We start from the raw sequence: 27066 nt of genomic DNA, 5'->3' as shown, positions 1-27066 counted from the left end.
AAACTCTGCCTCCAAGGCTTGTCCTCCACTGTTGTATTCACTCAATGGTCGTTCCCCTGCATGAACACAAAGGGGAACCCTGTACAGACTGATGCCCAGGCTAACCCTGCTTTGGAAAGAAGCCAGGGCCAGCTACCCAGCAGGCAATCCCAAATCAGCAAATACATTCACTTAAAGCTTTTGTTTTCCATAAAGGATTAGGCTAGGAAAGAATTTAATCACTCCCAAATCCACTTCTAAAATGGTTTCAGATCCCGTGATCAAGAATAGTGATGAGAAGAAAAAGATACCCCCTCAAAAAAAATACCCCAAATCCCTGGCTATTAAGAGCATCCCACCTGGGAACTGGAAGCGATAGTACAACAGGGAAGGCACTTGCCTTGATCCTGGATATCTCATATGGCCCCCAAGTACCACCAGGAATGATTCCTGAGTGCAAAGCCAGGTATAAGCTCTGAGCATCGCCAGATGTGGCCCAAAAACAAAATGCCAAAAAAGAACACATGATTGAAACTCAATTGATTAAATCAGGCCTCCTAGCACCAAGAAATAGATTTCCTGCAGGCACAGGCTGCTGTGGTCAATGCTCGAAAGTATGGATGTAGCCCGAGGAAGGACTGAGGTCAGTACACTTGGTTTCTTTCCTCCTTTGCATTTTTCCCCCTTTGGTGGTACCAAGGGTCAAACCCAATCTCACCCATGCAAGGCAAGTGCTCTCCTATCAAGCCACATCTCTGGCCAAGTAGTTTTCTTTCTAACTGTGACAGTGACCATGTGTATCTGCTAAGAGCCTGTTCTAGAAGAACATTGCAGGTCTGACCCCACAATCCCCATCACATGGGGCTTTACTGACTCCACTCAGGGAGGGAGAAACACGATATGCTGAGGCCAGAGAGATAGCACAGTGGGTAGGGACACTTGCTTTGCTCACAGCTGACCTGGGTTTGATCTCTGCCCCCCCTCATTCCCATAATGTCCCCCTGAATCTACCAGAGCCAAAAATTAGCCCTTGAGCACCGCTGGGATTAGGGAAAAAAAAAGACATGCATAATGTGTAACTTGTCAGTTTTCTAGCAGTGAAGATGTAGCAAGCTCACAGGTTTTGAGGGGTTGGAAGAGACCTTATTTTGTTTTGCGACCCAGACAGGGAGTAACCTTTTGAGGGGGAAGTTGAGTGAGGAGGAGTGAGCCATCTAGGGGAGACAGGGTCACATGGGCCTGCACCCACTGAGGTCTCAGCTCTTTGCACAGTGCAGCAGACAATGGTATGCTGGCAAGAGTCTTGGGGTGGAGGTCAGGGGACTGCAAGGGCTGTTAGCTCATCTGCTCTGTAGCCAGCACTGCCACAAGCAGAAGAGACTTGGCAGGGGCCGGGCGGTGGCGCTGGAGGTAAGGTGCCTGCCTTGCCTGCGCTAGCCTAGGACGGACCGCGGTTCGATCCCCCGGCGTCCCATATGGTCCCCCAAGAAGCCAGGAGCAACTTCTGAGCGCATAGCCAGGAGTAACCCCTGAGCGTCACAGGGTGTGGCCCAAAAACCAAAAAAAAAAAAAAAAAAAAAAAAAAAAGAAGAGACTTGGCAAATTTGGGTCTAGGGGCACCAGGACATGTAAAGAGCTCAGAACTGGAACACGGAACTGATTATTTCAGACCTGCTGCTCTGCTCTACCCACCATCCCCTCCCTCCTTTTCTCTTCCCCAAGACCCTGCTTCTGTGCCTCTGAACTCCTCTTCTGGTGGAGCAGTCCCACATGCCCTGCCCTCCTCCCCGTGGGTAGTGTCTGGCAGGGCTGACAGTGGGGCAGGGAAAGAGGGTTCTATCAAGAGTTTTTCCATTCCATGGATAGAAATAGGAATTTATTAACATGAAATTTATTGATTCACAAGGATTGCTGCCTTGCATGCAGCCAAGCTGGGTTCAAGCCCCAGTAACACATCAGAAGTCATTCCTGAGTGCCGAGCCATGAATGTGCCCTGAGTATTGCTGTGTGTGGGCCAAAAGCAAAAACAACAGGTCCTGACCAGAAACAGCACCTGGTTTATATGTGACCAATCTGAGTTCTACCCCCACCATCGAATACGGTCTCTGAGTATTGCCAGGAGAGATCCCTGAGCGCCACTGGGTTGATTCCATCACTGCAATAAGACCCTCAAATAACAGGTTCATCATAATCATCCAACAAGCGAAAGTCTAGGGGACCCCCAGAGCATTGGTTAGAGAAAATTTTTGCCCTGTGTCCCGGAGTTCTGCAGCTGCTTATGCAGTTCTCCGACATAGAGGGGGATCAAAGGCAGCTCCGCCCAGCCCATCCTCCAAACCAGGATCTGCTGGTTTGCAAAGGAGGCGAGTTCCAGGTGTCAGCACCTGTCTGAGTTAATAAGTTCCAGGTGTGCACACACCAATGTGACAATGCACTGGCTGTGTCTGGAACCCAGCATGCACTTTCCTATAATGGATGCGCCTGCCTTCATGCTTTCCTGCCTTTCCTCCTGCCTTCCTCCCTTTCATCCTGCATTCCTTCCTACTTTCCTCCCTACTTTCATTCTTTCTTTCCTTCCTTTCTTCCTTCCTCCTGTCCTCCCTCCCTTCCTTCCTCCCTACTTTCTTTCCTTCCTTTCTTCCTCCCTTCCTTCCTTCTTTCCTCCCTTTCTTCCTTCCTTTCCTTCATTCTTACCTCCCTCCCTTCCTCCCTTCCTTCCTTCTTTCCTTCCTTTCTTCCTTCCTCACTTTCTTCCTTCCTCCTTTCCTTCATTCTTACCTCCATCCCTTCCTTCCTTCTTTCCTCCCTTTCTTCCTTCCTCACTTTCTTCCTTTCTCCTTTCCTTCCTTCTTACCTCCCTCCCTCCCTTTCTTCCTCACTTCCTTCCTTCCTTCCTCCCTTCCTTCCTTTCTTCCATCTTCTTTCTCCCTCCACTCCCTCCCTATAGGGTACCAGGTATTGAAGTCTGAGCTCTTGCATACAAGTCCTTTGGGCCTCCCCTAGTGCCTTTCTTTGTTTCTTCCTCCACTTAAGTTCTTTGAACTGTAAGAAAGTGATGGTCAGTTCTTCTCACCTGAGTCTAGTGTGGGTATCATTAGACCAATTGGTGGTCTTTGGTCAATGTAACTAGGAAGCACCATTATAGGAGCAGGTTATAGTGGTTGTATCCTGTGACTGAGCCAGTTCCATTTGCTGGGACCAGATGGAAAGGGCTGAGGATACTGCACTGATCTCTGAAATTGCAGCCAAATGGGTCGTGTTTTCCCGATCCCCTGTCAGAAGTGGTCTAGTCTTGGCAATTTAAACCTCATGGTTCTGACTGTACCAAGCACCCTACCCCTCTGCCACATGTGTTTAAAGCTGGTTCTTCAAATACATGTTTTAGAGGGTCTCCAAAGCAGTGCTTAGGTGGTCTAAGGGCCTCTCACTGGAATTCTGGGCTAATGGCTTAGTGCTAATGGGTGCTGTGTGGACCCAGCAATGAGGGGAGTGACCCAGGCTGCCCTAGTAAGATTTGAGGGTCCCTAGGACTGCAAGGTTTGTGCCTCAGCCCCAACCACTCTCCAGCCCTCATCATAGCAGGGACTAGGAGCTGGAGGCTCTGGGCAGGGAGGCTGGAGGAGAACATTAGTTTCAAAATTAGGTGCTACATTCAGATCTCGGCTCCCCCCTACCCCAACCCCACCCCCATGATCCTTGAGCATATACTTTAACCTTTCTGGGCCTCATTTTCCCCTTCTGTAAACACATCCCCTTTGTTGTGGTATACCTGAAAAGTATCAGGAACTCGCTCTCAACCCTCTGAGAGCGCATAGGGGTCCTTGTATGTGGGTGCTCCTAAGGTGGAAGAGATAGCATATTGACCTTCTGGGCCCAAAGGATGAGAAAGGACGCTCCATTCCCCCAGACTCTCCATCTCAGGTAGCAGTTGTGTGGGGGTCAGGAAAGTCTGCAAGTTCCAGGCCTGACATTCGGAAATGGAACAAAGGAGTGGCACAGGCTGTGGTATCAGTCCACAGGGCAGGACCAGTGTTTGGGGGACCCTCCGACACCACCTTCTCCACACAGAGCTCCATTTGGCCTCAAGAATCCCTTGGAGAAAGTAAAACCTAGCTAGCAGCCCAGGGTGATTTGAATCCTGAGGTGACCTGGGCCCCCCAACCCTGAGAGAGGGTTTTCTTCCCTCAGTGTTTGGGGAACCGAGAGCCCAGCACAGACCTCGCCCTGGCAGCTGGGGAGGCCTCAAGAATTTGCTCTCTTTGTTTGGCGCCAACAGCTACATGCTATGTCTAAAAATGTTTGAATCAACAGAGAGTCTGTTGATCGATACCTTAAAAAAGAAGTGTAATTAGGGGCGAGTGAAGCCCCAGAGCTCCTGGTCTCAGATGTCAGAGGTTTCCTTGATTGGGAATAGGAGGAAAAGGGGGGCAACTGTTGGGCCACACACCCCTGCAGGGCTCAAGAAGACTTTTTGGCTCATGCAATGGGGTTTCTCTTTCCTAGGCAGTTTCTCTTTCTAAACTGGGGGACAGAAACATTCTATTTTAAGAATATTCATTACTGGCCAATTTTAAGTTAACTAATGCACATTTAAAAAAAAAAAAAGAGGAAAACAACTTTGAACTGAGGGGGAGAAAATACAAAAGTAAATTCTAGGGGAATTCTGTGCCTGCCTCCAGAGGAGAATGTTCGTCTAAGGTGTTCATGCCTGTGGTTGCCATGAATGGTTGCTTTCTGGAGGCTGAGGCTGGAGCTGGACACGGGGGCCAGGCCGCCTCAGGCCAGCGTCCCCCCTTGAGCCCAAGGAGGGAGTGTCAGGAAGGTAAAAATAGAGTGTGGAACTCGGCAACAGCCTTGCCACATGGTTTTCTCATCGCGGGACTGCCACGTCGAGTGCTCCTTTCCAGCTATTCTGAGGGAAAGAGTAAAAAAGGACGATTCTCTGAGAACTAAATAAAAACAGTGCGAGCTTTGAGCCGCTCCTGCCTCCTTCCACCTTCGTCCAGGTGCTCTTTTTGGCTCCTTTCTCCTCACCAGGCCAAAAATGGGAGATGAGCCCCAAGGTTCTCCTTGACCTTTTTTTTTTCCCCACCCACCCTCCTTGCAGACAAGTGTTCATGATGGGGGGCACTGCCCCAGGGTCTGCATCCATTACAGAATCCCCTTCTCTCTGGACAGTCTCTTGTCTCTGTTAGGTGCCAGCACCCCCAGAAACAGACTGGGCGTCTCTCTCTAGATCTGGGACTGTGCTGGGCCTGAGGAGGGCCCCCTGAGGAGGTCCAAAGGCTAAGTGCATGGGGAGGAGGGCAGGTAGGGGATTCCAGGCCAAGGAGACAACAGGAGAAAAGGTACACCCCAGAAAGACTCCGGAGTGGGAGGGAACATGAGGGCTTGGAGTATAAATACTGAGGGGGGACAGGACAGGGTGAAGGTAAAGGGTGAATAGAAGGGACAGGGACAAGCATGGGGATGGGAAAGGGAGAGAGATGGGGGTGGGGATGAACAGGGAATGGGGCTGGGGGTCAGGGACTGGCAGCAGATGAGGTGTGTTTTGATTCTGGGGTGATTTTTTTTTTTTTGGTTTTTGGGCCACACCAGTCAGTGCTCAGGGGTTCCTCCTGGCTATCTGCTCAGAAATAGCTCCTGGCAGGCATGGGGGATCATATGGGATGCAGGGATTCGAACCAACCACCTTGCATCCTGGATTGGCTGCTTGCAAGGCAAAGACTGCTGTGCTATCTCTCTGGCCCCAATCCTAAGGTGATTTAAGTCCTGATGTCAGAGAGTTCCCAGCCCTGCACTCACCCCGGCCTCTGTGTGGAGAAACAACAATGGCAGCTGAAGAACCCCCTGAGAGATGGGATCTCCCAGCAATAGTTGTGCCTCCCCTTGCAGGCCCCGAAGGCCTCTCCCTGTGACAAGGCCTGCCGGGAGGGATACAGGCTGGCTGCATGTTTCCTGAGCTGGGATGTTCCCCTCACCAGAGGCACCTCCTAAGCAGGAGGGAGTGGCCAGGGCTATGGGTAAGCCTGCTCTTCCTCCTGCTCTTCATCCACTCCTTGTTTCTTGGTTTCCCCCTCTGGAGAAACACCAGCACTTTCTTTTCATTCTGCAACCTGAGTAGGGTGACACCAGGTGCCTGCATCTGTCTCAGGCCACCAGGCAGCCCCCTCTTGTGGACACAAAGCCCTTCTGAGCCAGCAGCCCCCCAAGACCAGGCAGCCTAAAAGACATGCTGCCCCCAATCTTTGGGGTTGGTTGTGCTTGTATGCCACCTGCTCTGCACAGAGTGAAGGGAACTTCTGGGACTGACATTCTGTTCTGAGGCAGAGCTCTACTCAGTGTTGGGGGTGGGTGGTGACAGCCAGAGTGGAAGGGGGATGCCAGGAGGGAGCTGTGGCACCCAAGACTGTGTGTGAAGGCATGGGGGCGTGAAGGAGCGGGGTATATTCCCAGAAACATGGAAATAGGGGGCTGGAGAGATCTCACCTGGAGTCTACAGGCCAGGCTGAGGAGCAGGGTTTGTTTTCCACTAAGAAACGAAGGTCTAGGGACTGGAGCAATAGCACAGCAGATAGGGCATTTGCCTTGCACACAACTGACCTAGGTTTGATCCCCAGCATCCCATATGGTCCCCTGAGCACTGCCAGGAGTGACCCTGAGTGCAGAGCCAGGAGTAACCCATGAGCACTAATGAGTATGGCCCCAAACAAAACAAGACCCAAAAAAAAAAAAACCAGAAGTCTGGGAGTGTCCAGTTGAACCCCACCTCAGAGAGGCTGATGTGAGATCCCAGCATGGGCATGGAGTAGGCTGGAGGGGGCTCAAACAGGCCCTGTGTGATGGGGAGCTAGGAGCAGGGGTGGGGAGTGGGGGTGTCTGGCTGGAGTGACAGGACAGGGTGCAAGATGTGCCCTGCCGGGTGTGCTGGGAGAGCAAGGCCAGGAGTGCTCAGAGCTTCCCATTGTCCTACCCCCACTTCCCTCTGCTCTCACATTCTCCTGCTTTCTCTCTTCCTAAACTACCACCAAGAGGAAACCAAAAACCAAATGCATTTTAATTGTTAAATTACTTCTTGCATTTAATCTGAAAAAAAAAAAAAGGAATAAGGAGAAAATTTTCTATTTCCTCCTCAAACAGAAAGGCAGACTCTCATATGTATGACTATCTCGACTTTCCTTTCCTTTGATCAATTAAGGAGAGAGAGAGAGAGAGAGAGAGAGAGAGAGAGAGAGAGAGAGAGAGAGAGAGAGAGAGAGAGAATTTGTGCACCCTGACACCAGCCTGTGCTCTGCGGGGCCTGGGCTGAGGAGCCCCAGTGGGCTTGGGGGTTCTGTCCTTTCCCTGTATGGAACCCAAAGGTCTCCCCTCAATGCCAGAAAGATCTTTCTGAAAGCTCAGGATGGTGACATTTTGATAAAGTTTTTAAAACCAATTTCACTTTGCAAGACAAACAGCTAATAAAATAGATTCTTTTTTGGTAACCACCCCTACAGCAATCAATCTGTCAGTGTTTCCTGAGAGGTGTGAAATGAGGCCACTCTGGAGTTCTGAGGGAACAGAGAGGCCCAAGAAGCCTTCCACCTGCCACCCCAAAAACAGGGAGCTGGTCACAACCAAGCACAGGAAATCTACTGCTAACAGGGTACCCCATCAACTGGGGGACTTGGCAATAGGCCAAACCCTCCTCACATGTGTTTGGGCTTCTTTCATCCCTTGCCATCCTGAGGTTGAAAATGTTTCCCCCAGGGGGCTACAGAGTGAGGCCACTGAAATCTCACCTGCACCTCCCAGGTCTACAACTCAAACCATCCCATAGGACCACCCACAAAAATACAAAGAATAAGCCTCAATCCTCAAAGATGTGCCCTCTGTGCTCTTCTGAGACCCCAAACAGAATTAGAGAACCCCTGGGGCTGGAGCAATAGCACAGAGGGTAGGGCTTTTGCTTTGTACAGGGCCCACATGAATTCGATCTCCAGCATCCCATATGGTCCTCTGAGCACCATCAGGAGTGATTCCTGAGTGCAGAACCAGGAGGAAACCCTGAGCATTGCTGAGTGTGGCCCAAACACCAAATTAGTAATAATAATTAAGAACCCCCCCTTCGGGGCCGGGCAGTGGCGCTAAAGGTAAGGTGCCTGCCTTACCTGCGCTAGCCTAGGAAGGACCGCGGTTCGATCCCCCGGCGTCCCATATGGTCCCCCAAGCCAGGAGCGACTTCTGAGCGAATAGCCAGGAGTAACCCCTGAGCGTCACCGGGTGTGGCCCAAAAAAAAAAAAAAGAACCCCCCCTTCACTCTTATTTGCTACTTTGGGGTGGGGTTCTATCTTTATTCCCCTCGGTGCTAATTCCTTCACAGCTTTAAAAACAAACAAGCAAAGGGGCCTTATTGCCTTGTACCTAGAACAAAGTTTAAATCATCTTAGACTATTTTTTGGAATAAGCTAGAGTAAATCTTAGTTCCTCAGAACCTCCCTTAAAGTAGATCTGAGGGGAGAAGGAGAATTCAGGGATAGGACTACGCTCAGTAGGCCTCATCATTACATTTCTTTTTTTTTTTTTTTTTTTTTTTTTTTTTTGGTTTTTGGGCCACACCCAGTGACGCTCAGGGGTTACTCCTGGCTATGCGCTCAGAAGTCGCTCCTGGCTTGGGGGACCATATGGGACGCCGGGGGATCGAACCGCGGTCCGTCCAAGGCTAGCGCAGGTAAGGCAGGCACCTTACCTCCAGCGCCACCACCCGGCCCCTCATCATTACATTTCTGTGTCCTGGTTCTTGTAGGTACAAATAGCATGAACTAGGTAGTAGCTACCTTGAAGGAAATAAAATGACAAAATTATGACTGCCAGGAACAGATTAAAACAAATAGCTCAACTCTTCAAGCCTGTGTTCTCCCTTGAACACGTACCTCATTTGCTTGTCTCTGATTCCTTACTAATTTATTTCCACTCTGGAGAAGTCTATATTCTCTCTTGAACATGTACTCTTTCTCTTTCTCTTCCCTCTTATCTTTTTAAATAAGTTTTAATTATAAACCACCTTTCTTCACACACACACAAATATATATTACATAATGAAAACCACCAAGGAATTGAAAAAATGTCTGGAAGGAGTAGTTGGCATAACTGAATCACTAGAATGCAGAAATCAGTGACACTGAGGATAAAATACTAAATCAGAATTCTAGGCAAGAAAAATAAAGGTGAAAATAACTGATTTGGAAAACGGGAAATGGTGTCACAGCCCTAAAAATAGAAGAGAGAGGATTGGGGTGAGGCACACAGAGAGGGAAACATCAGGGAAGAAAGAGAAGAGAGGTTCTCTGGGGTGAAAAACAGCTCGGCTGGAAGGAACTAGTACACACTGGGCCTTTTCAGTTTAATGCTGGGGGAAAGAAACAAACATTTACTGGTTTAAAATTTGAATAATAAATTATCAGCAAGCAGAAGTGAAGAGTGAAGGGATAAAACTCAATGGACTGAGTGTGAACGAACTCCCAGAATCCATCCCTGGCACCATATACATGCCAAGCATGACTCCTGAACACAGAACCAGGAGCAGGCAGGCCTCAGACTATTGCTAGGTGTGGCCCCAAATCCTACAGAATAACTAAATTAAAGGGTCAGAGAGAGAGAGAAAGAAATAGAAAGAGAGAGAGAGAGAACACAGGGGGGTAAGACACTTGCCTTGGACATAGTCGACCTCAATTGATCCTGACACCACATATGACCCCCAGACCACCTGAGCACCACCACTAGTGTCCCCCAAAAACAAACAAAAAAATCACAAAAGAACCTAAATCACAAATATAATGACAAGCTGAGCCTCTAAACACCCACTTGCACTCTAACCACACACTAGCATGGTCCTCAATGAAACTGACTCCAGAAACAGAAGAAAACAGGGTAATTTTAAGTTTCGAAGAATTTGGGCACAGTTAGACTTGTTAAAAGCAAAGGAGGGGCCCGGAGAGATAGCACAGCGTCGTTTGCCTTGCAAGTAGCCGATCCAGGACCAAAGGTGGTTGGTTCAAATCCCGGTGTCCCATATGGCCCCCCGTGCCTGCCAGGAGCTATTTCTGAGCAGACAGCCATGAGTAACTCCTGAGCACCGCCGGGTGTGGCCCAAAAACCAAAAAAAAAAAAAAAAAAAAGCAAAGGAGAAAGGGCCAGAGCAATTGTAGGGTGTCTGCCAGATTCAATCGCTGGCATCCTATATGGTCCCCCAAGTCCACCAGGAGTGATTCCTGAATTCAGACCCAGGAGTAATCCCCGACCACTATTGAGTGTAGCCCAAAAAGAAAACAATAACAAAAAGCAAAGGAAAATGTCACACTTGATGCAAAAGTATAAGACAAAATTGATATAGCAAGACATTGGTATTATTAGAACAAATGATAGGGAATGAAAGGAAGAATAAGTGAGTTGACAAAATGTTACCATTCAGGGCCAGGGAGATAGCATGAGGTAGACATTTGCCTTTCGTGCAGAAGGATGGTGGCTCGAATCCCAGCATCCCATATGGTCCCCAGAGCCTGCCAGGAGGGATTTCTGAGCCTAGAGTCAGGAGTAACCCCTGAATGCCACTGGGTATGACCCAAAAACCAAAATAAAATAAAATGTTACCATTCCTTTTTCCCCCTACCCCCAATGTTACCATTCTTAAGATTTCATCTACAACTAATAATTCCAAAATCCTGTTTAAGTCCAATTCTCTGAGTTCTCAGTCTGAATCTCTCACTGCTATTTGGTCATGTCCATGCAAATGTCCTTAAGTCCCACCATCCTTCCCTTACTCCTCCTCACCCAGTTACTGAATGAATTCAGTCACCTGGACTGTGGACCCCTGAATTCATTCCTGGTCATTCATTACTATGCTCCCGTCTATCTTGGATCCCTCCCCTTGTATTAGTTTGTCAGGGCAGCCATATCCTATAGGCTCTCAGTTCTGGGCAACTCAACAGGAGAAATAAGCTTCCTTGAGAAGACAAGTCCAAGATCCAGGTGCCAGGATTTCGGGTGCTTGTAAGCTGTCTTTTCCTGGCTGCAGTTCTCAAAGGGCATTTTCTGGGTGCACAGAAATGGGGTATCAGTGGGGAATGAATCTTCTTAGAAAGGCCCTAATCTGGGGCCGTCGAGGTGGCGATAGAGGTAAGGTGTCTGCCTTGCAAGCGCTAGCCAAGGAAGGACTGCGGTTCGATCCCCCGGTGTCCCATATGGTCCCCCCCAAGCCAGGGGCAATTTCTGAGCGCTTAGCCAGGAGTAACCCCTGAGCATCAAACGTGTGTGGCCCAAAAAAAAAAAAAAAAAAAAAAAAGAAAGGCCCTAATCATCTGGGGTCAGTGCCCCAGCCATGATCTCATTCAACCTTGAGTACTTCTTGAGAGACTCCACATTCAAATACAGTTATGCTGCAGAGGGGGGTTTCTTTGGAAAGGGGACATGGGAGAGCAAAATATTGAGTCCATAAAGCATCCTACCCTGCTAGATGTTCGTATGGATATGACTTTCTCTGATGTCACAGCCTCAGCCCTGCCACCTCCTCTCTAGCTGTCACACCGGCCTTTCCTGGGTGCTTACTGCATAATTATCTTTCCAAATCAGACAAGTCCAGCTTGAGGTTTTCACCAATATCAGATGCTTTAATTCTAACATCCCTCCAAATGGTAGGAACCCAACGCTTTAATAGATTAGTCCAGAACTCTGATCTCCAGCCAGAGCTTAGTTACCACTGAGCAAAGAGAAGGTCTGATTCCTGCTTCCAAATTTACAGCAAGCAGATTTCTCCCTTCCAGCTTCAACTGTTGAGCTCCTGGCCCTCTGGTTTTCTGTCTCTATGTTGAATGAGGAGCCAACATCTGACTCCTAGAAACGAAAATGTGCTCTTCCTGTAACTTCACATTTTGGGGGTTGGGGTAGGGATATAGTCAGTGAAGCACTCCTGGCTCTGAGCTCAGGAATCACTCCTGGCAGTACTTGAGGGATGCTGGAGATGGAACCCGGGTCAGTCACAAGCTAGGCAAAAGCCTTGCCTGCTTGTATCACTCTGGTCTCTGACTTCAATTCCCAATGAGCACATTTCTGCACATTCCCAGGAGCAGAACTTTGACAAGCATGAAGTGGCAAATGAACTTTGCCCCTGTTTCCTGTGAGCCAATGCCCTACTTTTGTCCAGTGGAACTAGCCAGGTGAGATGCTCACTCAATGCCATACCTGATCCTCCTCTCATCTTGACCTCCAAGATGTTTTGAGGTTTTAAGGGGTGGAGGGGGAAGCTTCTCTCTAGTCATCCCTGAGAGTAACTCTATGGTACTCTGCACCCACTGAAGAAATGCACAGTCTATGGGAGAATGCCGGGTCAACCATGCCTCTTCCTGGATCTAGGGGCTGAGGTAACTGTCACCACAGTTTAATTGAAACCACTCCCCCAAACCAACAACTGCTCTGCACCCTTTGTCCTCCACACAGAGCTGATTCTGCCAGCCCAACCTGATGTGGGGTCTGCCCAAGACTCTCCTGTCTACACCAGTTGGGCCTTGTCAAAGGTTCCAGCCTCGCATCACCATGTGGATAAATAAACCACTCTCCACAACTGGCTCAGCTGCCCAGGCTGTCTCAGAGCAGCACAGGCACCTGGAGTCTGTGTCACACTAGACACTAAGCCGTTGCAGGGCACCCCTAGGCTCTGGGATCAGGCCAGGTGCTGTCTGTGGTCTCTGGGTCTGTGGGCTTGAGGCTCGGGCTGGGGTGGCGCCTGCGTGCTCAGGACCACTGGCAGTTCAGACACTGCCTGGCTGTGTTGGGTGAAAGGCCCTTCTCCAGGCCCGCCTGCTCCCCCCACCCAGCCTATTTAAACAAGACGCCCCAACTCCACTCCACTCTCAGCACAGACACCCCAGCTTCCGGAGCTACAAGAGCAGCTGAAAAGTCTCTCTGTATCAAGTTTCCTGCCGGTGGGTTCTGCATGGGGTGCCTGGCGCGTGTGGATGGAGGGCCCCCAACCCAACCCTCCCCAGTCCCTCCCTCCCTAGCCCCCTGAACTGGCTCAAGCTCATTTTCCAGAGGTGGGAAAGGCTGGCACCTTGAGAGAGTTGGGGAGCCTCTTACTTCATAAGGTCAGGCTCCTAATCTCACTGATCTGATGCGGTTTGCTTTATTTTTGAGAAAAGAAAAAAGCTGTCACTTCAAGGGTGAGATTCACTTCCTCTCAGGAAACCCCCACCCCAATAGTCAGTTCCTACCATTAAATTCTCATGGGGGTTGCGGGAATGCAAAGGAGTTAGTTTTGTGGGGTACAGTATGGTGAACTGTCTGAGCACCAAGACCCCTGAGACAAACTCCTCTGGGGAGATGTGAGTGTCCTGCACCGGCACTCCAAGAGCGGGGCGGCAGTTGTGGGTGTGCGGGGATCCAGAATGAGGGTGACAGTGACCATGGCAGAGGGAAGAGCACGGTTGTTCAGGGACACACACATCACTGGTGTTCTGGCCACCGCCCAAACTCTGGCTTCCTTCTCTGAATGATCGGGCCGCCCCAGGTGTCGGTGCGCATCTGGCTGAGCTCAGTGGGCGCCACGCAAAACCCAGGAGGGGGGGGTGGACAATAGCCACCCACCCCCAATATTATAGAAGAAGAAACAGGAGGTTCAGAGGTAAAAGACATGCCCAAGGTCAGGGAGCTGATGGGTGGAGCCCCCGCACCCCACCCGGGGACATCTCCAGAGGGTTCCTGCTGTGGAAGGGAAGCCCGGACACCAGTGGCCTGCAGAGGGAGGGCAGGAGCGCCTGGGAGGCAGGTTCCAGATTCCTGGAGCGAGCTTGCAAATGTAGAGCTTTGCAAAATCTCTAGAAAGGACGGGAGATTGCGGGGCGCGGGGCGTGGGGGGGTCTCCCGAGTCGGGGGGCTCAACTTCCTGGGCCCGAGTGGGGACGGAGGCGTGGTCAGAACTCGGGGTTCCGCGAACGAGCCTGGGGCGGGGCGGCGGGGAGGGACGAAGGAGACCAAAGGGGCCGGACGGACGCCGCCGCGGCTCCCGGACAGAGGTCAGCGGGGCTGGCACCCGCGGCCCGGGGCGGGGCGAGGCGAGAAGGTGGCCCTTGCGCTTTTCTCCTCCACCTGCTCGGGGGGGAGGGGGTTTCGCACCCACCCCCCTCGCTTTGGGTTCAGCACCCCGAAGCCCAGGTATCTATCTAGCCACCGAGTGTCCGTCCCACTCCCTCCCGGGAGAGAGAGCTCGGGTGGTTCTAGCTTTCTCCTATCAGATCAAACCCTGACCCGGAGGCTCCAGCTCGCCCCACACCCTACCCGGGTCGCTAAACACGTGCTGCTGTCACCCCTGCCACTTGCCCCCCACCCCGTGTCAGCCCGGGATGGTACGCGAACCCCCGCCCCACCCACCCCCGGGCTGCACTTCGTCCGTCAGCCGTGGGCATAGCCGGGCCCACACCCCCTGCCTGGCGACGTGGAGGGTGTGGCGCGGGCACAGGGGGGCCCCTGGGGCTCTGTACCGGGCTCTCACCTGGAGCGTTGGGATCGGGGGTGCGTCTGGAGCGGTGCATCTCCTGACTGCAGCCCTGAGTCCAAGAGGGTGGTCGTCGTGGCCCTGCAGGTAAGACCCCGACGTCGGGAAGCAGGGTGGGGGTGGCCCTTTATTTATTTATTTATTTATTTATTTATTTATTTATTTATTTATTACCGTTCGATATCAAGAATCTTGTACCGGGTTGTTTAAGAAAGGGTTCGGGACATTGAAAAGGTTAAAAGCATCAGGGGGTGAGGGGTGGGCAGTCTGCACCTTCCTGGAGGTTTGGGGAGCGGGTGGGGGGAATGTCTGATAGAACCAAGAGGAAAGGGCTCTGTCAATCCCGAGAAGGGTCAGACCACCCTCACCAGTGCACAAAGGGGCGAGGTCGGCCCACCTGGGCTCCACCCTGTTCCTTAACCTGAGCAGGTGGAGTCTTGGGAGGGGGTTGGGGGGGGCAGCACTAGCAGGATGGTCCGGGTAATCCCCGAACTACAGGGCCCAAGCAGCACCCAATGTTTGGTGCCACTGAATAGCAGAGGATCACTGGCCTCTCTGAGCACCAATTGGGGGCACCCCCCCCCCAACACACTCACTAAGCAAGAGGGCCAGACCAATAGTACAGCGGGGAGGCACTCGCTTTGCACAGCACCATATATGGTCCCCCGAGCCCTACCAGGAGTGACTGATGAGCCAGGAATAAGCCCTGAGCACCTCTAGATGGGCACAGAAACTAAAGAGAGATAAAAGTACTTACAAAGGGGGGCCAGAGCGCAAGTGGTAAAGCGTTTGCCTTGCCTGCGCTAGCCTAGGATGGACCTCGATTCAATCCCCCCGCATCCCATATAGTCCCCCAAGCCAGGAGCGATTTCTGAGTGCATAGCCAGGAGTAACCCCTGAGTGTCACCAGGTGTGACCCAAAACCAAAAACAAATAAAAGTAGTTACAAAGGAGCCAGAGTGATAGCACAGCAGTAGGGGGTTTGTCTTGCATGTGGCTGACCTGGGATCTACCAGGTTGATTCCCAGCAACTCATATGGTCCCCCTAGCCTACCAGGAGCAATTTCTGAGCACAGAGCCAGGAGTAACCTCTGAGCACTGCCAGATGTGGCCCACCTCGCCAATAGTTATAAAGATCCCACCAGCTACCAGGTGATCTGGTGGAGAAAGCTGAGAAGCAGCTGCAGGGGTCCCCAGTGGCAGCTCTGGCTGTGACAAGCAGGAATGGATCTCACTGCCTGGGACAGAGACTCAGGGCTCCTGGTCTTTGCCTGTCCCTGATGAGGATCCATGGGGAAGTGGGGACAGTGGCACTGGCTGGTGGGAATGTGTCAGGAACTGGCAGTCGGCCACTCGAGGCAGTGAGGTGACCTGCTAGAGGGCCCCAGGACTTCTGCTTCTGGCAGTTTGTGTGGCCCCACCCAGGAGGCCCAGACCTTGACTCCAGCAGGTTCCAGAGGGCAGCTCTGCTCCATGGCCCCTGCAGTGACCTGCCTGCAGGTAGCCCACAGCAGAGAGGCAAGATCTTAAAAGCTCTTGTGATGGGGCCCAGGATGAGGGCGGCAGCTCCCGGTCACTGTGCAGAACCAGGGGGAGCCTGGAATGGGGGCGCCACCTCCCAGCAGACTTAATGGGGCTAGAGGTGAGCCTGTGCCTGATCTGAGACCACCTCATGTGCTCCAAGTGCCCATGGAAAGTTTCTACTGAACACTTGATGGTTCCTTTGTCTGCACCAAAACCACATGCAGAGAGGCCTGTTGCAGGGGCTTGCTGAAGCCCCTCCTTCCAGCAGATCAGCAGATGTAGCTCGAGCAGCCCTTGCATTGCTCTAGCCCCTCTTTGGCAAAAAGCAGCACAAGGAGAAAAGTGCAGGCTGTCGCTCAGAAAGGAACTGTGGGGTTAAGGAAACAAAACTGGAGAAGTGGAAGACACTGAATGGTGGCCGCTTCCTCCCACACCCAGAAGCTGTTATCCCCACACCTGACAGCAGGCAGGGTCGGGAGATGGCTCCAGGGGCTGGAATGAGGCTTTGCATAGGGGACCACTTACTTCTCTGAGCTCTGCTGGGAGTAACCCCTAAGCAACATAATGGAAGAAGTCTCTGAACACAAATGTCAATGACCTCCCAACAAATAGCTGGGGAAAACCGAAGCTCAGAGAATCCCCTAAGATACATGTCTGATGAGGCCAGCAGAGTGGTGGTGCAGACAGCAAGGCATTTGCCTTGCTCATGACTAACCTAGGACGGACTGCAGTTCAATCCATTGGTGTCCCATATGGCCCCCCAAATCAGGAGCGTTTTCTGAGCGCATAGCCAGGAGTAACTCTTGAGCATCACTGGGTATAGCCCAAAAACCAAAAAAAAAAAAAAAAAAAAAAAAAAGATTCATGTCTGAGACCCAACATGTCCATGCAGAGTACGTGGCCCATCACCCTCCTCCCTACACATTCCGAGGGATGCCCTTGGCCACAAGCCTGGGAGGAGCTGCTTGGTCTCAGGAGGGCCCCTACCTCCTGCTCCCACACAGGAGGGAACTGAAAAGGATTCTGATTTTTGAAAGATTGATTTGCTGATGTAAGTTAGAGTAGGTGCTTTGGGTGGCAAGTGACAAAAAGCCAAGTGATAAGGCCTGGATGAGGGTGGCTAAGGGACAATTGAGGGTGACACCTGGGGCACTGTGACAGCACAAGGCTTTGGTCTCTCTCCTTCCAGACCCAACTTTCTTGGAACAGAATCCAAGCCTCAAGGAGCTCTCAAAGTTTCTGGGGTTTTTTTTGGGGGGGGCATGGGGAGGGCCCACACCCATCAGTGCTCAGGGGTTACTTCTGGCTCTGTGCTCAGCAACTATTCTTGGCAGTAGTTGGGGCATCATATGGGATGCCCAGGATCAAACTTGAGTTGACTGCATGCAAGGCAAACACCTTACCATATGTGTTCTTGCTCCTGCACTACCACCACCCCCAAGCTTCTGGTTTTTATCCTGGAGAAGCAGGTCACTTTCTTGAGACCATAGGAGACCATAGGACAGCTCAGGGCCTGAGACCTTTCTGCCTGTGTGTGTGCATGGTTGGGGGGGGGGGTTCCAGGGTCCCCCAGTGTCCTGGCAGGGCTCACTGCCTTCCTCTGGGTCTGGTGCACACATGTCTGCTCAGCTGAGAAGTACAGGGTAGAACTAGAAGGGGGTCCGGGCTGACCTTGAATGCAGACACAGTGGCTGACTCAAAAGGCACCCATGGCCACTGGCTCAGCAAGGAGCATTGTCACTTCACATGTGCTTGCATTGGACTTGACCTCAGAGGGGACTAACTCTGGGAGACTGGCAGAGCTGGTCAGGCAGACACCCCCTCACCCCGAAAAGGTGCTTTCTCAGTCTTTCTTTCCATGTCCTCCCAGACACGTGCCGACGTCGCATTTTGGCAGCTCAGCGCTCCTGTTGCCATGCCAACCCCTTCAGCAGGCATCTAGGCAGAGGTTGGGGGGGGGTGTACATGCACCCCAGGTAATTGGATCAGAGTGAGCTCTGGGCCTCCTGTTCTGATGCAAGCTGCAGGCAGAGATGAGGGAGCAGGTGTCCTGGTGCCAGAACTCCTGGCTCGGCAAGAGGGTCAGAGAGGAGCCCCAGGGTGGGCACAGATCCCAGCTGGCTCCCAGCAGTTTCTGAGCTTCCCTGTGATGACTCTTGACCCTGATCGGCAGGTCATGTGGGATTCCAGCTCAGCTCCAGAGACCATGGTTCTGGAGTATGTCCCTGGAGCCACACACTGGGCTTGCGAAGGACTGGGACCTGGGATGACAGCTGTCCAAGCACAGGATCCCAAGGAGGAATGGCCCAGGTCTGAGGGACCCTCACTCAGGCCATCAAAGAAGCATGCAGCAGATCCACTAGGCTTGGGTATTAGAGCTAGGCAGGATGCAAGTGCTGTTTGATGGAACTTGGTGTCCAGGGAGCTCTGCAGTACCTCCTGCTGATGCAGGGAGCAGGTTAGATGAAGGGTCCAAACAAGGGGAGGTGCTGGCCTCCCCTCTGGCAGGTCCAGCCCTTCTAGGCTTGAGGCTCAGAGAAGCTGCAGCCTCCACCCTGCGCTCGGAGCTCCACATTCTAGGGAGGTGTAGCCCAGACTAATTAGCATGTTGTTGTTTGTTTACCTCCTTTCATTTCACCAAGACAAAATAATTAAGCAGCGCCTCAGAGTCCTACTCCTTTGGTGGCAGTCCCTCCCACGTCAACTGCGTCACAACTCTGGTGCACAGTAGGGAGGGTGTGTGTGGAGGGAAGGGGTATATGGAAGCATGTGTGGATGGCAGGGCTCTGTAAGAGCCAGGCCAATGGGCAGTGCCTGGCAGCTCCTGTCTGGGCACTACATGAGGAGGTGAGGAGCCTGCCAGTAGCTGTGCCAGGCCAGTTTGTCAGAAGGGAAGGGTGAGGCTCGCATCACGTTCCCCCCCCCCCCCCGCCGGTGAGCCCCTGGGGGAAGCATAAGCTCTCCTAGGATGCAGGGGTGGGGACTGGCTATTCATGGCCACTGTGCACAAGGGTTGGACAGAGCATGCTCCAAAGTTCTTGGGACCACGACAGGAGTGAGGGGGCTCCAGTACAGATGAGGGACTGACCCAACTAATAACAGATCCAGGCCCTGAGATGCTGTGTTATACGAGAGTTCAGGTGAGAGCCCAGCTCTGCCCAGCTCTCTCTACAACTGTCCCCACAACTGGCACCTCTGTTCCCTTGCCTCCCCCACACACAAACAAATACAGTTAGGCCTCCTTGTCCCTCCTTCCATCCAGCAAACCTGCCTGCCACACCCTGACTCAGCCAACATCACGACTCAGATCCTGGGATCACAGTTCAGTCATCTGGGGCTGGCAGCCTCTAGTTCCTGGCAGGATGACAGCATAATGTACGGGCTTGGGGTCACCGCCCTCTGGGGCAAGATCAAGAGAGACTCTCCCCAGATGGGCATCTAAGAAGAAACCATGTCCTGGGACATGCAGCATCTCCAAATTTCCAAATTCCCAGCCCATGCTCCTCCCTTCCCGGGTGCACCCTGTCCAGCAACCTCCTCTGAGGGGAAGATTCCTGCAGGATCCTTATCCCACATTTACCAGAATAGTCTTGGGCCCAGGTGAGCACCAGCCTGCCACTCCATCCTGGCAATGGTGGTTCTGGGCACACACAGACACCCTCAGAACAAACAGATAGCCCCTTCCACCTGCTGAGGTCTGCTGGGGAGATATAACCCATAAGCATGCCCCACTCTAGGGCTTGCTCACTCCTCCACAGGGCCAGCTGGAGGGGACAACCTGGCCAGGCTCACATTGCCCTTTTTTCCATTGTTGGTCCCCACTGGGCTGCCCATACACACCTGGCCATGCTGAGCCTGAGACCACACATGGCACTAGGTCCTCCTCAGGGGCAGTAGGGTGGGCACCTCTCATCTGACCCAAAAGCGCACTAGCCACAGGAACATGAGAACCAAAGATCCCAGACCCAATATAAGGGGCGGGGAATCAGAACTCCACTTCCAACCTCTGAGGTTCTTAAGTCCCTGGGTGGATGTTTGGCTGACAAAGGGTCCTCTTTGATAAGGGAAGTCCCAACTTGGCACTTCAAGGCCAAGGACAGAGGGTAAGGAATTAATGGTAGGACGCAGGACCCACAGACAGAAGAGGTGATTCCCTGGGCAGGGAGCAGGTGTGAGGATGTGGTGGTGAATGGTCTGAGAGAGGTGGATGGGGAGGGGTGAGGCAGTCCTGACTGGCACATAGACTCGGGGGTGCCAGGGTAGGGACTGGCAGGACCTGGGATGAGCAAGAGACACTGAGACATCCAGGCCCCTGCTCATGACCAAGGATGCAGGAGGAAGAGTGTGGGGACATGGGGGGGGGCAGGGCAGTTGCTGGATTGGTGAAGGATATGGATGCGCCTTCGCGTGCGCGCGCGCGCGCGCGCGCACACACACACACACACACACACACACACACACACACACACACACACACACACACACACACACCATGCAGGCTATTCAGGGAAATGCTGGATCGGGCTGCTCCCGGCTTCTCCAATGACCAACCAACTCCCTCGAGGCTGGGTAAACACTCCAGCACTCTCTCTATTGATTTTACATTCAGAGCAATAAACGCACCTGTCTCTCTGGGGCCCATCGTTCCCCTGTGCACGGGTGGGGACCGGGCCAGAACCCAAGCTGGTGGCTGGGCCCAGGGGAGAGGCCCAATGCTCAGGCCAGGCCTCTCAGCTCCAGGGAGCCTCCCAGAGCTACACGGAAGTGGGTGGAGGCTCTGCTGGGCCTGTGTCTTCATGGAAGACTAGAAGGGGGTACAGTTTAGCTGGGTGTCCTCGAACCTCCTCCCCTCCTATCCATCCAACCACTAACTAGCCCCTGGGCCCAGGTGACTTCTCCTGCAGTCTGTCCCCTCTCTGTCCTCACCCCTGGGCTCTTGGGGACAGTCTGCTGGGCCAACAGTCTTCCCTATCCCTCATCCTTTCTCTGAGGGGGCGGGGGACACAGCCCATGGTGTTCTGAGACCAGGGCTGGGTGGTGCTGGGTGGTGCGAGCAGTGCTGAGATTGAGGCCAGGTCCCCATTGGTAAAGCACAGCCCTCTGCACCCCTTCTAAGCAGACCCTAGTTCCCCAGGAACATCAGGCATTTCTGGGAGCACGAGCACCTGCAAAGGGTACCCTTCCAAGCCCGGCCTATCCTTCAAGCAGCTAGGCCATGAGGTAGAGGTAGAGAAGCTGTCCTGTGGTGCCCATCAGGAACCAAACACATGGACAGAAGGCCACTCTGGGCCATTATGTCCCTGCCTGAGGGAGCAGGAACTGGGGGGGGGGGTGTATTTCCAGCCCATTTTCCCTGAATGTGAATCAAGCCCTCCCTCTTGCACTGCAGGTGGCCCAATATGGCCCACTGAGGTGAACCATGACCAACTGGCCGCCACTCACCACTGACCATCCGGAGTTGCATCCCGGCCGGAGGTGACCCTCCTCCAGCGGCCTTCTGCCCACCCCACCGAGGACTGTGCCCGCCTGCCACGGACACCATGTAGAGGGGCTGCCGCGGCGCCCAGGGAGCTGCGATGGTTTTGTACACGACCCCCTTTCCCAACAGCTGTCTGTCGGCCCTGCACTCTGTGTCCTGGGCACTCATCTTCCCGTGCTTCTGGCTGGTGGACCGGCTCCTGGCCTCCTTCAAGCCCACCACCTACGAGAAGCGCCAGCGGGCAGACGACCCATGCTACCTCCAGCTGTTCTGCACCGTGCTCTTCACACCTGTCTACCTGGCCCTGCTGGTGGCCTCGCTGCCCTTCGCCTTCCTGGGCTTCCTCCTCTGGTGGCCCCTGCAGTCTGCCCGCCGGCCCTACATCTACTCCCGGCTCGAGGACAAGGGCCCCGGTGGCGGGGCGGCCCTGCTCAGTGAATGGAAGGGGACTGGCCCTGGCAAAAGCTTCTGCTTTGCCTCTGCCAACCTCTGCCTCCTGCCTGACTCGCTGGCCAGGTACAACAACCTCTTCAACACCCAGGCGCGGGCCAAGGAGATCGGGCAGAGGATCCGCAACGGTGCCAGCCGGCCTCAGATCAAAATCTACATCGACTCGCCCACCAACACTTCCATCAGCGCGGCCAGCTTCAGCAGCCTGGTGTCCCCGCAGGGTGGTGATGGCATGGCCCGGGCTGTCCCCGGGAGCATTAAGAGGACAGCCTCGGTGGAGTACAAAGGCGATGGTGTGCGGCACCCCAACGACGAGGCTGCCAATGGCCCGGCCTCCGGGGAACCGATGGACGGGGTTGGCCTGGAGGACACCTGCATTGTGCGCATCAGTGGCGATGAGGGGGGCCGGCTGCCAGAAGCTGAGGACACCCCCAAAGGGACCCAGGCCCAGAATGGTGCCGGTGGGGCCCCGAGAGGCCAAACACCCAACCACAGTCAGCGTGACGGGGACTCGGGGAGCCTGGGCAGCCCCTCGGCCTCCCGGGAGTCGCTGGTGAAGGCTCGGGACCGAGGGGATCCCGGCGCCACCAACAGCAAGCCCCCCACCAAGGCCACGGTGGCCAAGAAGGTGGCAGCGCGCCAGCGGCGACACCCCGACGAGGCCTTCGACCATGAGGTCTCGGCCTTCTTCCCAGCCAACCTGGACTTCCTATGCCTGCAGGAGGTGTTCGACAAGCGTGCGGCCGCCAAGTTGAAAGATCGGCTGCATGGCTACTTCGAGCACGTCCTGTACGACGTGGGCCTCTACGGCTGCCGCGGCTGCTGCAGCTTCAAGTTTCTCAACAGCGGCCTCTTCTTCGCCAGCCGCTACCCCATCATGGACGTGGCCTATCACTGTTACCCCAATGGGAGAGGCAGCGACGGGCTGGCCTCCAAGGGAGCACTGTTTCTCAAGGTAGGGGCCCTAGGAGGGAGGGATCCCCCTTTTCATAGAGCTCCCAAGCCGGAGGGCAAAGGGATTTGGAGTGCAGAGGGTAAGCCCAGATTCTGGGGGCAGAGCAGCCTAGCTAAGTCCCCTGGGGTCATTCCTGGTGGTGCTGGGGGCCGAATGGGATGCTGGGGATTGAACCCTTGTTGGCCATGTGCGAAGCAAACACCTTACCACTTTGCTATTGCTCCTGTCCCAATCCCCACAATTTCTGAGTTGGGTGGCGGCAGTGGTGAGGCGTCAGAAGGCTGTGGCAGATACAGCAGCTGGAGAGAGCAGGCCTTATTTTATAGAGTGGAGCCAGCCGGAGGCCAGGAGATGTGGGGAGGCTGGTGAGACTCAGAGGGTGCTCAATATACGCAGGCTCCCAGCCTCCCCGGCCGTCACGCAGCTGCCATACCCGGCACTCTGCCCACCAGCCCATGGCTTCGCTTCCACAGTCACTAATTAAAGTGAATCACAATTATTTCTGCTAATTTGAATGCAATTGGAGGAGTTTTTAGACCATGGTAATTTGGTCATTACAAATTATCTTCTGCTGAGCCTGACATGCCAAGGGCTGACTTCCTGTTCCGTGTCCAAAAGCTGCTCGTGGCGCTTCCAGAGTTTTCTGATGCATTACTAGGATGCTGAAGCAGGGTATAATATGCCAGGGGTGGGGTTTTCTTCCCGAAAGTGAGATCCGTGTCCTGGAGGTGGGGTCCCCCCAGGAGCTGGGGTGCTGACATGGCCACCACAGAAGCCCAGGTGTGAAGAGACTGCTTTCCTCTATGTGTATACCCTGACACCATGCCCCACCTGTCCCAGAGGGTGTCATGCACCCCAGGACCTGAGCCCTGACTCTCCATGCATCCAGCGTGGGGTCCCTGGCTCCCCGCATTTTGCTAAGGTGCTCAGGTGAGATGAGCTCTTACCTGAGAGCCGCCTTCACAGTGTGTTTCATGCAGTGCTTCACCACCTGGTCCCACACCAGTATCAGTCGGGGGAAGAAAAGGAAGGCACTGTCAGGCTCAGGGTGAAAAGACCAACCTCTGATCTACCAATTGCCCTCTTGTTTTAGATTCTGGGTCATACTCAGACTTACTCAAGGCTTACATCTCTCTCTGTGCTCAGGGATTACTCCTGGCACACTCGAGAGAACATATAAAGTACCAGAGATAGAACCTGGGTTGGCCCTGTGCAAATCTCTCCACCTGATCTCTCTGGCCTCTTACAGACACCCACAAGCCCTCTCCCTGAAGGCCGTCAGTGGGTCAGCAGCATGGCAGCTGTGAACATGTACCACTAGTACATGTTCTGTGTAGAACAGCAGTAGCTAAGACTCAAGTTCCTCAGAAGCTGGAGTGCACGCTTGAGTGGAAGCCCCCAGTTCCATCCCAACACTTCGAGTTCCCCATGCATAACAGAACACACATGGGGGATGGGGAAGACAGACCCCAGACACTGCTGGGTGTAGTTCCCAGCTCCAAATCAATGTTTCACCCACAACACATCTGCTGCCCACCTCTAGAGGGTCCTGGCCTATTGTGTGCCTGGCTCTGGGTCCCCGCAATGAGGTCACCCCATTCTAGTGACCTTTAACACTTGCCCCTAGCCCAGTGTCCTGTGCAGTGTCACACATGCAGTTCCAGAATGTGGCATCACTGCCTCTCACTGTGCATTGCCAGGGTCACCCCTGAGCTCCCCATGCCCCTTACTTGGTCCCAAAGTGAGTGCATTATTGGCCAGTAGAAGCCATGTGAGTCAGTTTCCAGAGCCTGTCTGGTGGCCCGACACAGGCCAGCATTCCCTCAGAGGAGTCCCTGGTGGTTGTGCCAGGAGTACGGGCTCTTTTGTCCCAACAGAGCTGGGTAAGCTGGATCTGCCTAGAAGGCCGAACACTGGCTCCTCTCTGCAGGCCCCAGATAAAGGGCTGCAGAGACCAGGGGCTAGCTAGCCCAGAAATGGGCCGGGGTGCTAAGCAAATGCTGCTTTTACTCCAAGGGGATCCCCAGGCAGACCATCCTCAAAGCATCCTCTGCCACCTCCCTCCCTGAGCCTGAGCAGAGAGGCTGCGCTGGAGGCGCTGTGGGGAGGGCTGAATCCTGCTCACTCGCTCTCTGCTGGCAGTCTATGCCCAGCAGGAAGGAAAGGCACAGTCTCTCGGTGTGATTGTTTGTTTTTGCAAGAGAAACACAAGCCTCTGCAGCTCCTGAGCACTCGCAGGATCAATCAATAAGTTCCAGCACATGATAAAGCGCATCCGGGAGCACTCATTGTGGACTGACAGAACTGCTGGGGAGGCGTAAGGAGAGTCCCTTTCTCCACCTCCACCCAGCTCCCTACTCTGCCTCCCTCACCTGTCCCTGCCAGTCCTGGTTTCAGCATGCTCAGGTGACAGAGTATAAGGGAGTGAGACACTGAAGTGCCGCCAGACGGGCAGCCTGGCTGTCACCCCCAGATCACAGAGGAGCATCAGAGGCTAAGGGGTTTGGCAGGGGCAAACAGATCCAATGTGACGCAGCCTTGGGCACTGAAGCCACATGACCCTGACCAGTGATGGGGCCATTTGAGTATAATCGTCATTGTCATAGCCTCCAGCAAGGCAAGTCCATGAAATTCTAAGCCTGAGTGCTTGTGATCCAAATAGTTACTAATGCAGGGCTGACCCTTGGCCCAAGAGACTGTACGAGAGGGTGTGATGGCGCCCCCGTGTGGCCTTTGGGCATGATGTCGGTTTGCAAACTGCAACAGGGCACACCAGCATTACGGTACCATTAGGCCCAGGTGTGGACTAGGGGCAAGAAGTGAAACATAAGCTACACCTGGCGTTTCCAAGCAGCCCCCAAATCCACTACACACACCTGTTCTCAGGTAACCAGACTCACACCTCTGGGGTGGGGCTAGGAAAGGGGACATAGATGCAAGACACTGGGAGGTTTGATCGCACACATGGGGGGGGGCTACTTTGGGAGCAAAAAGTGGCTGTGAGAGCAGAGGCACAGGGACTCAATCATGAGCTGGGGTAGGGTCATCTTGGCCCCAACATTGTCCCTGCCTAGGGAATCTCAGGGCTCAGGGTCTCACCAGAGAATGGATTTGCATTTGGAAGAACAGTTGAGGCTTGGGCAGGACATGAAAGTGCTAGCCAAGACTGCTGGGGAGAATTCATGGGAAACCCCAGGTGTGTGTCCAGTCCCCTCAGGGGTCCATTGTCAACTCCCACCCACACCCAAGTACTCAGGCTTACACAGGGTGTAAGCTTCCCATGGGTTGGAACATTCCATATTTTCTCCGAAGTGCTTGTTTGCATTACATTAGTAGTTCTCAAACTACAGTCCAGGGGCCACATATTGCATTTGTTCCCATTTTGTTTCTTCACTCAAAATAAGATAATATGTGGTGTGCATAGGAATTTGTTCATAATTTTTGTTTTTACTATAGTCTGGCCTTCCAATGCTCTGAGGGACAGTGAACTGGCCCTCGGTTTAAAAAGTTTGAGGACCCCTCATTACACTGACCTTTGGAAATGGGTGCCAGGATGTGGGCGTGTTCCCCGGCTACTCCTCACCATGAAGGAAGTGAGCTATGAAGTAAGGGATTAGTTCAAGGGGAGGTCCACACTGGCAACAGAAGCAGAGCAGGGGCTGGATTCAGCCTCTGTAACAGAGGCCATCATACTGCCACTCAGAATGAAGGGCCAGATGCATGGTAGGAGTGCAGTGAGGGTTCTATCAGCTGGACCCGGCATCCTGGGGACTACTGCTTGGCTCTGGGAAGGACTGAACCAACTGTAACTCTCAGTGCCACAGGATGCTTCTCAATGCATCTGCCTCTGGCTTGGACTCAGACACTTCTAGATTCAGATGCTTTAGTACCTGGGCTTGGGCCCAGGTCTGGTAGGAGCTGGGATTTGAGATGTGGCTCGTGTCTTTGTCCTCTACCTTTGTCACAAACTCTACCACTACTGCGCAGGTGCAGGTGGGAAGCACACCTCAGGACCAAAGAATCGTCGGGTACATCACCTGCACACACCTGCATGCCCTGCCAGGTAGGCAGCCTGAGTGCCTTGTGGGTGGAGCGCGGGACGGGCTGTGGGGGCCAGGCTGCAGCTCCCACCCCCATTCTCGATGACTCTCTCC

General features: G+C 53.5%; 1 protein-coding gene across 1 annotated transcript in view; it reads left to right on the top strand.

Moving 5' to 3' along the window:
- The window catches only part of SMPD3 (sphingomyelin phosphodiesterase 3), a 78511-nt gene that overhangs the window by 46432 nt on the left and 5013 nt on the right, over nucleotides 1–27066 (top strand). Inside the window, exons 2-3 of the mRNA XM_049786381.1 lie at nucleotides 21418–22912; nucleotides 26900–26975. Of these exons, the coding sequence (XP_049642338.1) occupies nucleotides 21605–22912; nucleotides 26900–26975 (1384 nt within the window). The 5' untranslated portion in view covers nucleotides 21418–21604. The remainder of the gene's footprint in view (nucleotides 1–21417; nucleotides 22913–26899; nucleotides 26976–27066) is intronic.

The sequence above is a fragment of the Suncus etruscus genome, chromosome 14, assembly GCF_024139225.1.
Source record: "Suncus etruscus isolate mSunEtr1 chromosome 14, mSunEtr1.pri.cur, whole genome shotgun sequence".
NCBI lineage: Eukaryota > Metazoa > Chordata > Mammalia > Eulipotyphla > Soricidae > Suncus > Suncus etruscus.
This window is presented reverse-complemented; position numbering and strand designations above follow the sequence as displayed.